This window comes from Pelobates fuscus, chromosome 6 (genome assembly GCF_036172605.1).
Source record: "Pelobates fuscus isolate aPelFus1 chromosome 6, aPelFus1.pri, whole genome shotgun sequence".
Taxonomy (NCBI): Eukaryota; Metazoa; Chordata; class Amphibia; order Anura; family Pelobatidae; genus Pelobates; species Pelobates fuscus.
Genome location: NC_086322.1, coordinates 251,090,620 through 251,107,771, shown reverse-complemented (window position 1 = coordinate 251,107,771; position 17,152 = coordinate 251,090,620). Strand labels below are relative to the sequence as shown.

Here is a 17,152-nt window from a genome sequence, read left to right as displayed (position 1 = left end):
ACGAAATGCGTAAGACAGACTTTCGGAAGAACTTTGTAGCACACTGGAACTTGCTGCTGCTGACTCTGGCCTGATACCGAAGACATCTGTGAAGTGGAATAGGAGATCCTTGAAGTGAGGCTTCGGTGGAATGCACTGTGCCATGCACGCCGACCTCACTGGCGGCTTAGACACAGGACTCACTGCAGCTCCCATATACCTCATCCATCCCTATGATCACAGCATCAGATTCCACTGTAGACGATTTTGCTTCTATTTATATGTCTTTGTGAGTGTTTTTAATTTCTATAAGCCAGTGAGGGCGAACCTTTTTGAGCCCAAATCACAAAAAATGCCAACTTTTTTCCCTCAAAGTGCCAACACGGCAATCAAACCTGAAAACTGAGGTTTGTGTTTAGAAAAAACAACTTGTACAGTTGTCCAACCTAATTAACATATTTTGTTTTAAAAGAGGAACACAACAGAGAGTTCAATAATAAAAATTTTAAATAATATATAGAATTAAGCTTATATTTATTAGTATCTTCAACAAATGCAGTACACACACACACTGCTGAATACAGTCACAGTCCGCTGAATACATGCACACAGTCCACTGAATACACACACACAGACTGCTGAATACACACACTGCTGAATACACAGACTGCTGAATACACACACTGCTGAATACACACACTGCTGAATACACACACAAACTGCTGAATATACACACACACACACACACACAGAGAATGCCAAGTACACACACACAGAGAATGCCAAGTACACACAGACAGACTGCTGAGTACACACAAACTGCTGAATACATACACACAGTCTACTGAGTACAAACACACACACATAGACTGCTATATACACACACGCAGTCTGCTGAATACACACACACACATACTGCATTGACGGTGCAGAGTGTGTGTGGAGTGATGTGTGTGAGGGGTGCTGTGTGTGTCTGAGGAGTGCTGTGTGTGAGGGGTGCTGTGTGTGTGTGGGGGAGTGCTTTGTGTGTGGGCGGAGGAGTGCTGTGTGTGTGTGGGGGAGTGCTTTGTGTGTGGGCGGAGGAGTGCTGTGTGTGTGTGAGGGGTGCTGTGTGTGTGGGGGGGAGTGCTGTGTGTGTGTGTGGGCGGAGGAGTGCTGTGTGGGAGAGGGGTGCTGTGTGGGAGAGGGGTTCTGTGGGGGAGGAGGAGTGCTGTGTGGGGGAAGAGTGCTGTTTGTGGAGGGGGGTGCTGTGTGTGATGGGGTGCTATGTGGTTGTGGGGGGTAGGGGTGCTGTTTGGTTGTGGGGGTAAGGGTGCTGTGTGTGGGGGTAAATATACTTAGTCTTTTTCACCCTCTCTTCTTCTTACCTTTGGTGGTCCTGGTGATCTGGTGATGGTAAGTATGTGCATGGCTGCAGCTCTCCTGTCCACCCAGCTGCTTCCCAGACCCCTGCCTCCAGGTCCTCCCGACATGAAAGCAGAGAAGGCGCTGTTTTGGACAGGCAGGTGCCTACTCTGTATTGCTGCCGACGCCAGCAGCCCCCTCCCCCGGCGACCTATGGCCGCGTGCCCACAGAGAGGGCTCGACGTTCCACCTGTGGCACACGTGCCATAGGTTCGCCATCACTGCTATAAGTTAAACAACTTAGCAACCAGTTGGTTTTTTTTTGTTTTTTTTTTTATGTATCTACTTGAGGTTTACTGTATCTTTCTGAAGAAAGTCTATTAATTTGGCATTTGGGTCACATCACACTGTGTTATTTTCACACACAGTGGGAGTGACTCATGCTATATGTTGTAGACATTTTTCAATTTTGGGACTATAAATTGTTTGTACGGTATTCACATTGAGATTGTTATTTCATTTGACTTATATATCTTCATGTGAGGTTTTCAACTACTGGACTCTTATTATAGATTTATAGTGATATTTCTATATATATTATTTATAAGGACTGCCCCCCCCCCCCTCCCCTACCCTCCCGTTTTAGAGATATCGTCCTCATTTCATTATCTATTTCTTACTCCCTCTTTATTTTAGCTTTGAAACATTTCTCTGTGCTCTTTAGCTATGTTTTCTACTGAAATGTATTTAGGTATTTATTTATTCATTATTATTTACTTTCACAATTCTAATGTTATTATGAACAGGGAAGCTTGTAAATGTTCTGTACTTAAAAGATGGCCTAAGCAGCCTCCATGGCACTATAGCGTTAGGACTACACATTTGTTTTTTGTTTTTTTAAATTCTTTATTTATTACAAGGTCAAACACCAAATACAACAATATCTTTAAAGTAATCAAAACAAAATGAACATTAGCACACACCAACATATACATGAATTACGTAAAGGTGAACAGTAACAAAATCGTATATCCGCCACGTAAGAAATAGAATATATTGGTAATGAAAGCGCATATATATATATGATGCCTCACCTAATTTTTATTCTGACAAGAAGAGTAACATCCCCAAATTTGTGAGATAAATGTGCCATTTGGACACATCGCCTATTTCCAGCCCAATGGACGGAGACGCCAGATTGGAAGGTTCATCGGACCTAAGTTAATCCGTAGGCGCTCATAACCCAATATTGCAGGACGGGTATGTCACTGGTAGATATATGTTAAAGGAAAAGCCAGTCAAATTGAAGAGAAAAGATACTAATATATAGTACAAGTAGAAATGAAATGTAAGAATGTAGAGAAAAGTGAAGGATGGGATAGTAGGAGGGATGGGAGGGAATGTTGCAGGGAGCCTCCAACACTTATGGTGTCAAGGGCACTCAGCCTCAATGTGGCATGGCAGTGTATAACAGTGAATGTCGTAGCACCTATGGGGCAGGCTCTGCCCTGTAAGTCTCCCAGAGGGATCCTGAAAGTCCCACTGTAGGAGATCAAAGTGAAAGAGTTAATCGATTCCAACAAATTGTTATAAAGACAGGGGTAAGGGGGAACGAGCCCTTCCCCCCCATCACCTAAGAGCCAACTCCGCTATCTATCCATGGTGCCCAGACCTTTTCAAACGTTTTAATTGTTAGGACTACACATTTGTATTGACATTGTACAATAGCTATAGTGTTCCTTTAATACATAGCTTGACAAAGACCTCTTAGCAGGTCGAAACGTTGCTGCTCCTTTTGTTCTATGAAAACTGGTTTTATAGAAAAACTTTGGCTTTAACACCTGAGTGCCTGGAGAATTTCTTGTGCTCCTTTAATAGATGTCTTGTGTTACAAATACAACAATGAATGCCAAAATCTGCTATGATTTGTATGCTAACATCATACTAAATGTGCATTAAACATGTGTATTCAAAGGTTATAGCCTTTATTCAACTAATAATTGTGCAATTTATATTTCCCTTTTTTTCTTTTTTTTTTTTTTTACTTTCCAGAATGGTGCTACAACGACCTGGTCTCCCCTCTGTACTTCACATCTTTTGATGCATCCTCAAGATATTCAGTATTTTATACTTCTAATTTTGCACGTCTCTATGGTAAGAATTAAGAGAGTTTAATTATCAAAAATATATATGTCTAAAACCTTGTTAATGTTATATGCTTGGCAGAGTATAACATTAATATATATCTCAGTTCTGTGTTATGCATATTCATAGAATAAAAGTTGTTTTGAAGGGTATGTCATTGAGTGCAACTACTAATGGTACAAGAATATGACTACTGACTACTTTACTTAAAAGGGAACTGTCATTTAAAACACAAATACAAAAGCTGGCTGGTGGTCTTCACTCATTATCTGTAATATTGTCAAAAAGCAGTGGTCTTTACCAGTACAATGCAGGTTCTCCTCCGGGATTGCAACTTGAAGACCAGAATAGATGGTTCCCTAGTAGAACAAGGTATAGAATCCATAAGAAGTGGAATGTAGCAACAAAATGTATTAATGAATCCAAATATATCCGTACCTAAAATACAAGGTGCAAACGGGATTGGGGTGAGCATTTACATACAGGTTTTAAGAATAATCAACCAAACACAAGTGTCACATTAACACTCCACCTTTTTGTTTTAGGAATCCGCATTCCTTCTTGAATGAGGGATAATTAAGGGAAAATGACTGAAGGTTAATTATTTAAAGAAACTATCACTTTCCAAGATTTTTATATTTTGTTTACTTATCCTTGTATTTAACAAATAAGTATTTGTGAGCTGTAGAGAAAAATAATGAAATGCACTTTCATCAAGTTCAGCCTTTCACAAACCTGTATTACTACGGTTGATCCAAAATATGGAAAAGCCCAAATTGAAGCAATTTTCAATATTGCCACAAATTGGGATAAAAGATTCCTTCTTTACACCATAGAGAAAGCATACAGGGAAGAGGAACATGAAGCCATCTTTCTGTGTCTTCTCTTTATTTGCAATGTTTGCCCTGGCTTTCCGTTCTCTGAACTGAATTATGAAGCAATTTGCTAAGTCTTTAATATATATATATTTATTTTCATTTAAAAGGTTTGTTGAATGTTTTACGATTATTACAGAAAACACAGTCAGTCACATCAGCAACAATATTCTTCACATCACAAAATGGAAAGCTATGCACCTCAAAAATACAAGAAGGTTCATAGCTTCTGTATTGTGATGTGAAGATTATTGTGGCTGATGTGACTGACCGGGTTTTCTTTAATACTTTTGTAAAACTTTCAATAAACATTTCAATTGAAATGAGAGAGAGAGAAAGAAAGAGATAGAGAGAAGAGATTGTAGCTGAACGTATTAGTCCAGTGACACAGATGTAGAATAACCGGTGAAATTCATATCTTGTAATCCATTTTTATTGGACTAACTGAGTTTTTGAATTATTTATTTAATTATTCAATATTTTACCAGGATGGATACATTGAGATTTCTCTCGTTTTTATGTATGTCCTGGGTCCACAAAACATTGCGTTGTTACAATAGCATACAATATTATAAAAACACAATATACAAACTATATATATATACACACATATATAAATTTAATACAGGTAATAAATATATTCCCATAGATCTCTTAAAATATTTTAGATTTAATGAAGATTTGACTGTGTCCCTGAGGTTATACCATAATTGCGGTGCTCTGTAGGAAAATGAGGATCGAGCCACTTTATTTTTGTATTGCGGTGTGCAAAATATCATGCTAGTACTGGATCTGAGGTTATAGGAGGTGGGAACAGCCGGGGAGAGTATTCTACTCAAGTAGGGTGGGAGCTTCCCAGAAATGCTCTTATGCACAAGGCTGGAAAGATGAAGAGTGCGTCAGGATTCCAGCGACAGCCAGTTTAGCTCTTTTAACATGTCACAGTGGTGGGTAAAGTAATTACATTCTAGTACAAAGCGGCAGAACAAATTATATAACGTATTAAGTTTCATGGGTTTGCCATGCGGGGTACACTACACTACTAATCAATGACCGGAATTAGCATCTGTTTCCTTACTGTAGGGCTTAGGCAGGATTTGTTTCTGTACAGGGCACCTAGTTTTCGGTAACATTTTGAAAAGATTTTTTTTGAATGTTAAGGCCAAAGGATAGATAGCGGTCTAGCAACACACCTAGATATTTAAAAGAGGAGACTGCTGTCAGTGTGCTATTTGAATTTGTTCTGATACACAGTTGTTGATTTTGTAGTTTATGGAATTTAGTTCCAAAGATCATTGTAACAGTTTTGTCAGTGTTTAGGAAGAGTTTGTTATCCGCTATCCACTTTTCTACTTCTGTGAATTAGATTTGGAGCACAGCCTCAAACTGTGGTAGCTTGGGTTTACTAGCGTAGATTACAGTGTCGTCTGCATACATGTGTACAGTTGAGGATTTGCAGACGTTGGGCAGATCATTTATATATGATGTAAATAGCAGGGGGCCAAGTATGGAGCCTTAGGGAACACCACATGTGACTGGAAGAGGGAGAGAAGCGCTATCAGAAATGGCCACATATTGCAATCGGTCTAAAACATATGATTGAAACCAGGTTAGCGGACAATCACCAATGTCTGAATTTTTACGTTTTTGCAAAAGGATGCCATGGTCTACGGTTTCAAAGGCCTTGGCAAAGCCGAGGAAAATAGCTCCAGTAAAGTCTCCTTGTTCCATGCCAATTTGGATGTCTTTGCAAACTTTTAAAGAGAAACATATTAGTTTACCTGGTACTGCAGGACCCTGCAATGCCCCTCTCCCTCCCACCCTCCATCCCTGGGTGAGGCCCCTTCTACTCTCCTGACGTCGGCGGGGGAGACCTAATGCGCATGTGCGGCAATGGCCGCGCACGTGCATTAGACCTCCCCATAGGAAAGCATTATTCAACGCTTTATTATGGGGATTTTGGCGACGCTGGAGGTCCTCATGCATAGCGTGAGGACGTCCAACGTCGTGTAAGACACTTTTCGTGTTCTAAAAACACGGATGTCCATCTAGTGGCAGTCTGATAGACAGCCACTAGAGGAGGACTTAACCCTGCAAGGTAATTATTGCAGTTTATAAAAACTGCAATAATTACACTTGCAGGGTTAAGGGTAGTGGGAGTTGGCACCCAGACAACTTCAATGGTCAGAAGTGATCTGGGTGCCTGGAGTGCCCCTTTAAGAGGGAAGTTAAAGTTGAGTGATTTGGACGAGAGCCTGATTGATCAGGGGTCAGATAATTTGATCGTTGATAATATTCACATTGTTGCGTGTGGACGCATTTTTCCAAGATTTTTGACAATACTGGGAGCAATGATATCGGGCGATAGTTAAATACCAAAATATTGTCACCACTTTAATGGATAGGTACAACTTTTCCAGTTTTTCAAAGTTTGGGTATGTATCCTGACACCAGGGATTCATTGATAAGGGTAGTGACAGGTTTAGCAATTGCTGGAGCACTGAGCTTCAGCAACATTGCTGGGTTTAATCTGGTCCACACTGGTTTTTCATTTTTAAATTATTAAGATGTTTATGAACAACACTAACAGGCACAGGTCTAAAATTGAATTTCTCTATATGAGGAGTTTGAAGATTTGGCAGGGCCTTATTTGTATTTGCGGTCTGAAAATCAGTGTAATTTGTTATCTTGGCAACCAGGGTTGTAGCACACCCAACAAAATAATTATGACAAGCTTTTTGAGAGTCTCACTTTTTTATGCTTTAGACTCCAAAACTCTGCTAATCCAATAAAAAAGGTATTGCAAGAGATACAATATCTCTCTCTCTTTTTACATAGAAACATAGAATGTGACGGCAGATAAGAAGTATTCAGCCCATTCAGTCTGCCCAATATTGTAAATACTCTCATTCACCCATGGTCTTATCTTATAGTTAGGATAGCCTTATGCCTATCCCACGCATGCTTGAACTCCTTCACTGTGTTAACCTCTACCACTTCAGCTGGAAGGATATCCCATGCATCCACTACACTCTCAGTAAAGTAACACTTCCTGATATTAATATTATTTTGTTATTTTTTTTTAGTAAAACATTTTATTGAGGTTTTTAGGTACATATACATAACCAGGTAAATAAGACATTGAATCAAACAGTAATACAGAGGTGTAATTCGGCAAAATAGCACTTTTGCATAAACCGACTTTTGTCAACATTTGTAATCCAATTAAGCATTTGCGGTCCTCCTATAGGACCTGTCCCCTGAGAATCTCTGTATTTCTTAGTTGTGTACCTCTTTTCCATAATGGGAAGTAAAGTGAACATGAGAGCAATATACTTGGGAACATAAGTGAGGAAAACAGAGAGGGTAGGGTGGGGAGGGTTAAAAAGGGTTAGTTCTAGATCCATGAGAATTCTATAAGCAATCACCCATGAGAGCTTTCACCTGTGGGCGCCAGAAATTGGATGTGGGCCTAGTTAGTATGAATAGTATGACTATGATGTTGGGGCAAGCTTCCCTTTTGGGTTAGGTTGTTACCAGGTACGGCATAATAAGGGTCTTGTGTGTTTGCTGAGAGGGAAACTCACGGATAGTGCTGGTTAGGTAGGCACGTAACATATGTCATATAATGCATGGTATATAAAAGCAGCATCTAACTGCGTGCTTTGTTCCATAAGAAACATCTTTTCGTTTCTATCCTGGCCCATGTTATTCAAGACACCTTTACCCCAGGCACAATTTAACGTTAACAGTTTTCCTTTAAAAAATTGCCCATTCAGTGGGTCCAAGAATATGGACACAGCTGTCGGAGTGGTACAGTTTTCGTTTTAATACTGTTAAACCTGTGTATATGTCTAATTATGAATTTGTTGTAGTTTATTGTGAATAACTTGGAAGATAGTGGTGTGTATGCCCAGAGCCGCGGTGAAGTGTTGCTTCCATTGTTCCCAGTGAAGTGTTGCTTCCATTGTTCCCAGGCTTCACTCCAAAAACGTTTTGGGGGCAGCAAGCGCCTCGCCGTTTTTTCATATGTATTCGTGGTTATAGTGTTTATACACAGTGGCTTGTTGGGTGCTGATGTTTGCAACCATGCTCCATCTATCACCGTTAGGGCAGCTGTGATTATATGGTAAATTAGGTACAGTTTGTCCTTGGGCAGCTTTTCGTGAAAACTGTACAATAAATAGGTCTCTGGTTGATGTGGTAATTTAAGGCCCGTAGTACCCTCTATCATTTGGGAAATCCATTCCAGGCATTCTGTAAGTTTCTGGTAAGACCACTATATATGGAGCATGATTCCCGGCGCAGCCAGGCTCCTCCAACTCTTCCTTGATTTTGTGTGGTCAGCGTGTTTTAACCGAACTGGGACCATGTAACAACTAAATAAAACTTTTCTGCTGATTTCAATGTGTGTTGTAATAGTGTGAGCTTTTTATGGGCCAATAACATTTTAGACCACTCGGTTTCGTCTACGCTGTGATTTAGTTCCCTCTCCCATGCCACCATGAAACTTGGTTTCGTGATAGCTTCGTTGTTAAATTCTGTGTTGTACGGTAGTGATCCCCAGTGTAGCCTATCGAAAGCTTTTTCAGCATCCAGTGAGAGGACTACACTGGGGTTCCCTGACTTCTGCAGCATATAATGTTCACTAGTTTTCTCGTACCATCTGCCCTTAACAAATCCCACCTGGTCTTTGTGTAGCAATGTCTGCATAATACCACCCAGTCTTGTGGCGTATATTTTCGCTATGAGTTTTATATCTGTGTTTAATAGGGATATTGGGCGCATATTCTGGCATTTATTTGATGGTTTATCTGGTTTGGGTTGTGTTGCTATCTGTGCTGTTAACATTTCTTGTAGCTTGATGCCGGTTTTTAGAGTGTGGTTATACATTTGTTCGAGTTTGGGAATTAGGAAGTGTGAGAAGATTTTTTAATACAAATTTGTGAACCCATGTGGCCCCGGTGATTTCTCTTAGGGCAATGAATAGATTGCGCGTGCGATTTCTTGTTGTGAGATCGGTGCCTCTATCGTATGTTTGTGTGCTTGCGAGAGTTTAGGGAGCCTGATTTTTGCCAGAAATCTGTTTTTTTTTCTGATTGGGACGGTTGGTGTGTGTGTTCTCTTCCTCCTTGAGGTTGTAGAGCGTACTGTGATACTCTGCCATGGCATTGTTTATTCTTGTGGGTTGTAAATTTAGTTTCCTAAGGCATTGATAAGAAATGGTATCTTGGAATTTTGCAGTTTGTGCTGCATAATCGATGCCAATACTTTCCCTGCTCTACTCCCTTGTGTGTATGTGGTCAGTTTTAGCCTTTGGGTCATGAGTGCAGTGTTGTGGAGATGTATCTCATTTAGTCTCGCTATTATTATCTTATCTTTTTGTAATTGGGTTTAATTTGGTGGTCGTAGAAGCTGAGTAGTTGTATCGTCTCTGAGTGATTGCAGTAGCATAACGTATTCGTGCTTTGATTTACGTTTTAAGTGGGATCCTCTACTTATAAGAAGACACCTAACAACAGCCTGAGACTGGTGACTCGCCAGGGGTTTTGTTTAAGGTAAAGTATGTGGATATGTCTTCAGTAATTTTATTTTTAAATTCTACTTCATGTAAGATAGTGTTGTTGAGGCGCTAATGTGCTCTACCTCTAAATTGGATTTTGTCTGTTAGGGTGATTGTCACCAGAGCATGGTCCGACCATACTATATCTCCAATTGTGCAGGGATTTGTGTGGGGGAGCAAATCCCCTGAAGCAAAATATGAAGTCTATCCTTGAGTATGTTTTGTGTACTAATGAATAGAAAGAATACTCCCGATCATTTGGGTGGTACGTCCTCCAAACATTGTATAGACCATATTCTGAGATTAGTTTTGTGAGTGCCTTGCATTGTGTTCGCAGAATTTTATGTCTGGGCAAAGTGTCAGTCAGTGTTGTGTCCAGTTGGGGTTGTACGATACTGATATTCTTTTTAAACTTGCCCCCTATAATGTAAGACCATGTCCTCTTGCTGTGGTAGTTTTTTCTTCTTTTAAATATAGTCTCCTCCTTTACTGTGTTGATTCCCTTTATGTATTGAAATGTTTCTATCATATCCCCCCTGTCTCGTCTTTCCTCCAAGCTATACATGTTAAGATCCTTTAACCTTTCCTGGTAAGTTTTATCCTGTAATCCATGAACCAGTTTAGTAGCCCTTCTTTGAACTCTCTCTAAGGTATCAATATCCTTCTGAAGATATGGTCTCCAGTACTGCGTACAATACTCCAAGTGAGGTCTCACCAGTGTTCTGTACAATGGCATGAGCACTTCCCTCTTTCTACTGCTAATACCTCTCCCTGTACAACCAAGCATTCTGCTAGCATTTCCTGCTGCTCTATTACATTGTCTGCCTACATTTACGTCATCTGAAATAATTACCCCTAAATCCCTTTCCTCAGATGTTGAGGTTAGGACTCTATCAAATATTCTATACTCTGCCATTGGGTTTTTACATCCAAGATGCATTATCTTGCACTTATCCACATTAAATGTCAGTTGCCACAGCTCTGACCATTTTTTAGAGGGTAGATTAGAGGTTATAGGTAATGGCTGGAGTAGACCACATGGAACTTTGTGAGCAACCTTATTTACTGGACAAACATCAAATGCTTGACAAAATTCCCAATGTCTCCTTTTAAGAGAAGACCTTGATCTACCACTGAAATCCATAAAGCTTTGTTTTGCAGCCTTCCATTTGTTGCTCCATGTGTTGGATACAGTCTGCATGGCTAATATTGGCTTATGCATATTCATCCATTTTAACCCCTTAAGGACACATGACATGTGTGACATGTCATGATTCCCTTTTATTCCAGAAGTTTGGTCCTTAAGAGGTTAAACTTCTTGTACATGGTCCAGAATTACACCTCTTTACTGCTTAGAGTCAGACCATACCCCCTCTAATATAAATATAAAAGAAATGTGAACATCTCATGGAAGATAAATAAGTTATATATGATTTTAAATAATTTATTAATTGCTGTGAATTCCACATGTTTGCAGTTCCTCTTGAAGAAGAACATCACAAATCCATACTATAGTATCAAGTTACTTTGTACCAACCTAGGGATACAGAATGTATCAATTTTCATATTTTATTTTATTGTTTCACAAAGTTAAATAGTTAAATAGATTGACAAAATACTTGCATCCATCAAGCTAAGCATTTCTTACATATGTTTATGCTGTTGATCCAAAAGAAGGCAGACAATCAAGTTTGAAGTGCTGTCCAATTTTGCAACAAACTAGGAAAACATTCTTCCTCTACCGCAGAATGGAAGTCTCTTCTTGAATCAATAAGCTGTTTCCCCACATATTAAAAATGATATCCCTGAATATAATGTTTTTTCCAAGTATTCTTCCAGTTGCTGTTTAAACATCTGTAAAGACTCTACTAAAACCACTTATTCTGGCAGATAATTACACATTCTTATTGTCAAGAACCCTTTTCTTTGCCTTTGACTAAATCTCCTGTCTTCCAGTCTAAATGAGTGACGTTGTGTCCTATGTATAGTCTTGTTTATGAATAGATTACAAACAATGGTTTGTATTGGCCCCAAATATAGTTGTATAATGCCAATCATATCCCCTCATTTTTTTCTAAACTAAATTGATTTAAATGTGTTGACTTTTCTTCTTCATTTACTATTAATGTAAACTCTATGTACTCTATCTTTAAGCCAATGTTCTACCTAAACACAATTTGCATCTGGAACAATTTATTTTAGTTTGAACACTAACCTATTGAGTGGAACCATTTCGGATGTCATGGCAAAATTCAAATAGATCATACCCACTGCAACACCTGGATCGATACTTCTACTTCTTCATTTAAATGCAACTAAGTTAGTTTGACATGAAATATAGAGGCACTATAGTTTGTATAATTCTCAGTATTAATATAATTGACGTTTTAACCTTTACACTTTACTCTGCAAGATTGATTTATAATATCTTCCAGGCAGCAGCGGGTGGTCACCAGCCCCTGGAGATAAACAGCCTTGGCTTCAAATTGATTTAAAGCAAAAGTATAAAATCATGGGAGTAGCCACGCAGGGGACATATAACACGTACTATGACTGGGTGACCAAGTATATCCTCCTTTATGGGGACCGGCCAGATAACTGGAAGCCGTTCTTCCAGCAAGGAACCAACTGGGTAAGATTGATGTTTACATATCCTATAATTAAGTATGTTTTTTGTTCTATATGAAATATGACATCCCATCAGTAATAGCTAGGTTGTATAAATGTCAATTAAATTGAGCTTTTAGTATATCGGCCTAAATGATTATTTGTTCTGTGCTTATCATCAAACTAGGATGTTCACACCTTGAATGGTATCAGTTTTCACTGAGTTTATTACACACATGATATATTACCCGTATACATAATCTAATTGAAGAACCATATCTACTTATCTGTTTCTAATCTGTTCCTTGGGATCTTGGCATTTTCTCTCTCTTTAAAAACTAGAAAAAAACATAACATTCCTAGATCAGATACTGCTTCTTCTCGACAATTGTTTTTTTGCATATCTGTTTTGTGAAATATAGCAGTTATAAATCATTGGTCATTACTCTAACTGCTAGTGCCAGTGCCATAGCATGAAGCTAAAGACATATAGGATTTTAAGTAGATCCTCCTTTTCGGGTCTGGAAGCTGCAAGTATCAGATCTGGTGAGGTTTCCATCAACTAGAAATTAAGCAATTGTTTTGATAGTGCTATACATTCTGCGCTATTTATCTGTTGTTTTTTACATGTTTTTTAAATTCACATTTTATGTGTTTTAAATTCATGATAGAACATTTTGTGTGTTAAACAGGTTCACATGTAGATTTATTTTATTATCAGTTTGATTTGACTATATTTTAGTTGATGCACATTTTATGTTTGCAGTAAGCTCACACCCTTTAAGTAATGCTTGGTGCCAATACTAATATATTAGTTTCTAAAGTATAATCTCTGCATGTGCTTAGATCACCTACAATAAAAAGACCTATCCCTGCATCTTTAGATAATATCCATTTACCACTGTACTTTGAGATTAAAACACCTCCTTTCTATATTTTGCTGAAATAAGTAATACAAAATGGTTTTTTTCTCTTTTAATGTTCTAAACCTGTGTATATTATTTTGATGTCATATTTAAAATCATATTTATCTACAACTATTAAAACAGCCCTGTCATAATTTTCCTTTCTTTTGGTTTTTCTTACCTTATGCCTCCTGTACCTTAAATGATCACTATAGTGTCAGGGGAAAAAAGCGGTTTTCCTGACACTATAGTACCCTGAGGGTGCCCCCACCCTTGTCCACATTAGCTTAATGAAGTGGTCTGGGTGCCAGGTCCATCTAGGGTTAATCCTGCAGCTGTACTATGTTTACAATAGGGTTGATGTTTACAATAGGGTTAATTCAGCCTCTAGTGGCGGTCTCATTGACAGCCGCTAGAGGCGCTTCCGCGCTTCTCACTGTGATTTTCACAGTCAGAAGACGCTGACGTCCATAGGAAAGCATAGAGAAATGCTTTCCTATGGACTGACTGAATGCGGATTATGTTGGAAAAGGGAGGAAATTTCCCCAGCGCCGAGGGAGCCTGGCGCTGGAGAAAGGTAAGAATTTAACATCTTCCTCCCCCCTTCAGCCTGATGGAAGTGGGACCCTGAGAGTGGGGGGGGGACCCAAAGGCCCTATAGTGCCAGGAAAATGAGTTTGTTTTCCTGGTACTATAGTGGTCATTTAAGAAACAGATAAGATAAAGTTTAATTTTTGTGACAAATCCTGATATATATATATATATATATCAGGATTTGTCACAAAAATTATTATATATATAATAAAAAAAAATATATATATATATATATATCAGGATTTGAGGAGAACAAAAAAGAGCGAGGAACACTGCCTATAAAGTATACATTTATATATACAGAGAAATTAGATTAAAGTTAAAATATTTTAACTTTAATCTAATTTCTCTGTATACATAAATGTATACTTTATAGGCAGTGTTCCTCGCTCTTTTTTGTTCTCCTCCAATCTTCACGTAGGGTTAACCCCTTCACTGCCCTGATACCTTTACACTAGGCTTTCACTTTGTAAAATATATCAGGATTTGTCACAAAAATTATTATATATATAATAAAAAAAAATTTAATTTCACAATAACTATTTTCTTGAACCACCATCTAGACATTTTTTGGAAACGTCAATACATCAGGAGTGATGGAACACCGCCTCTACTTTCCCATTAACACTCGTTATGTCCGCTTTGTGCCAGTGGCATGGAATCCAAAAGGAAAGATCGGACTTCGTGTTGCCCTTTACGGCTGTCCGTACAGTAAGTATACATGAGAGACACATACTCAAATGTAGATATTATTCAGTGCTAAATCTGGCGAACTAATAAAAAGAATCACAATTGTTACTGTGACATAGCTCTGCTCTGGTTTTATCCTGTTCAGGCAAACAAAGTTAAATAGACATAATAAGCAATATGAAAATACAAGTACAGAGTCTAAGCGTGTTACCCAAATAGATATCGAGTCACTCTAAAACACCCGTGTGGTAACCTCTCTATCCACACAAAAAATCACATAAAAACATATACATACACAGTGAGTGGAGTGCTTCGGTTCAGGGTAAAGGATGATGGTATAGAAACCATCATCCTTTACCCTGAACCAAAGCACTCCACCCACTGTGTATGTATAATAAGCAATATGGCCACTAAAGCTCATTGTGGTGATTATTATCTAGGATTCTATTGGCACTGCCTCCAGATTTATGTCAAACAATTTTGGAGCAGTTCTGCCAAAAATAGGATTATCATTAGCACCCATAAACGTTCCCTTTTGCAACCGCATGGATAATGTATAAACTACACTTGTCCATCTCCGTACAAATCTGGCAAATGTGGGTTTTTATTGATTGACTGAGAGTGCTAGAGCGACCCCAGTGTTATCATTAAAGGTTTTGAGGAGTGGTCTACGTGCATCGGGTAGTGCAAGTCGATTTTAGAGAAAACGAGGACACAACTTACATAGACTTCTTCCTGCATAGTCACCACAAAAAAACTATAGTAGTTATGGTGCATACAGTGCCTATTTTTTGTGTTCGTAGCAACTGTCCTTTTGTACTAGAGTTTTCTAGTTTGAGTATTTTTGTAATCACTGGACTTTGTTTTTTACATTGATTTAATGCTTTTAATGTTATTTTAGGATAGATTGTAACTTACTCTAACTTTTCTTTTGTTATTGTTACGCTACGTAAAACTAGGGCCTTATAAGAGGAAATATTATTTGTACATGTAGATTGTGAACACAAGCTACAGAGTCCTACATTTTCTAATACTGACCCATTTTGTTTTTTGATTTATTTATTTTCAGACCATGATGTCCTCTCCTTTGATGGTGACGATTTAATCTCATTCCGTTTTCGAGCGAAGACTAACAGTACCTTGGAAGATGATATATCGTTCAACTTTAAAACTTTAGAAAAAGAAGGAATGCTAATGCATGCTGAAGGATCTCAAGGAGATTTCATTACACTGGAACTCCAGAAGGCACGCTTAGTCTTCAAGATTAGTCTAGGTAATGAGGATAAATAGGAGAATGATGATAAGGAACAATGAAAGAGTTTTTGAACAAGGCATAGTTAGCTTTTCAGTCAGTATGAAAAGTAATATCAATAGTATTCCACCATAACAGTGTGTTGGAAAGAACAGTGGGCAATACAGATTTTTATCAATAGTTGCAGGTTTTGCATATTTCACCATGAAGGTGTGTAAACCTGCTATTGGGTAAGATCAGAGCTGCATTCTCTCCAATGCTGGTATACCTTGTTTGAAAAACTAACTAACTTTTATGTCACAGTGAAGTTGTGTATTCAGCGTCATATGAAGTTTCAGTACAATACAGAGTATTGCGAACCTAGTCATCTAATTAAAATAAATCAATGAATGGTATATATCATAGTAATTCATTACATCTTTAAACATATACTTACTCTTGTGTTAATCACTTTACAAGTTAGGCGAGAATTACAATCTATAGTTTGATAAGCATCAGTATGTTAACCGTTACTGATGAGTTGGTAACGATGTTGGTGCAATCACAATCTCACTATTCTGATACTTTTCAAGACCAGAATGACTGTTAGTGGTTCGGTGAAAAAGGGCCTTATACCTTATGTTAAGCAGTAAGGCTCATGTGACCACAGTGCAGAGTTACCATCACAATAATGGAACCGTCAAACACAGAAAACATTTCTCTAGTAATTAACCAATATCCCAAATGATATGCTTATGAGTCGATTTAAGTTACGATATATTGCAAGGGATGCCACCAAACGTGTACTTACAATTCCTAATTACGGAATCAAAGTGCAAATAAGGACTGTAACAACAGTATAATACAACAAAGCTGATAACACAACAAATACACATTTACATTGTTCCCAAAATGACTGATGTAAATATGCTTAAAAAAAGAGAACAGTTGGAGAATGATCACGTCATCCCCATTGTACAGCGCTACGGAATTTGCTGGCGCTATATAAATAATAAAATAATAATAATCCACATGTTGCCTATTATCATTACTACTGCAATACAAAAGGGGTCAGCTCAGATGTTTCCAAGATGGACTCGATTTTGTTTGTCGTTGGCCGTGCGCTATTGGAGCATCAATTTCAGAATAATTTGATTAACAATGAAGACGAGCCTGGTTTTAATTCGGTAAGAATCTCTAACTACAGATTAGATTCAGA

At 38.3% G+C, this 17,152-nt stretch overlaps 1 protein-coding gene across 1 annotated transcript in view; it reads left to right on the top strand.

Moving 5' to 3' along the window:
* Positions 1-17,152, top strand: part of CNTNAP1 (contactin associated protein 1) — a 196,480-nt gene that overhangs the window by 44,760 nt on the left and 134,568 nt on the right. The window contains exons 2-5 of the mRNA XM_063458930.1: positions 3,376-3,477; positions 12,342-12,538; positions 14,576-14,723; positions 15,772-15,975. Coding sequence (XP_063315000.1) covers positions 3,376-3,477; positions 12,342-12,538; positions 14,576-14,723; positions 15,772-15,975 — 651 coding nt within the window. The remainder of the gene's footprint in view (positions 1-3,375; positions 3,478-12,341; positions 12,539-14,575; positions 14,724-15,771; positions 15,976-17,152) is intronic.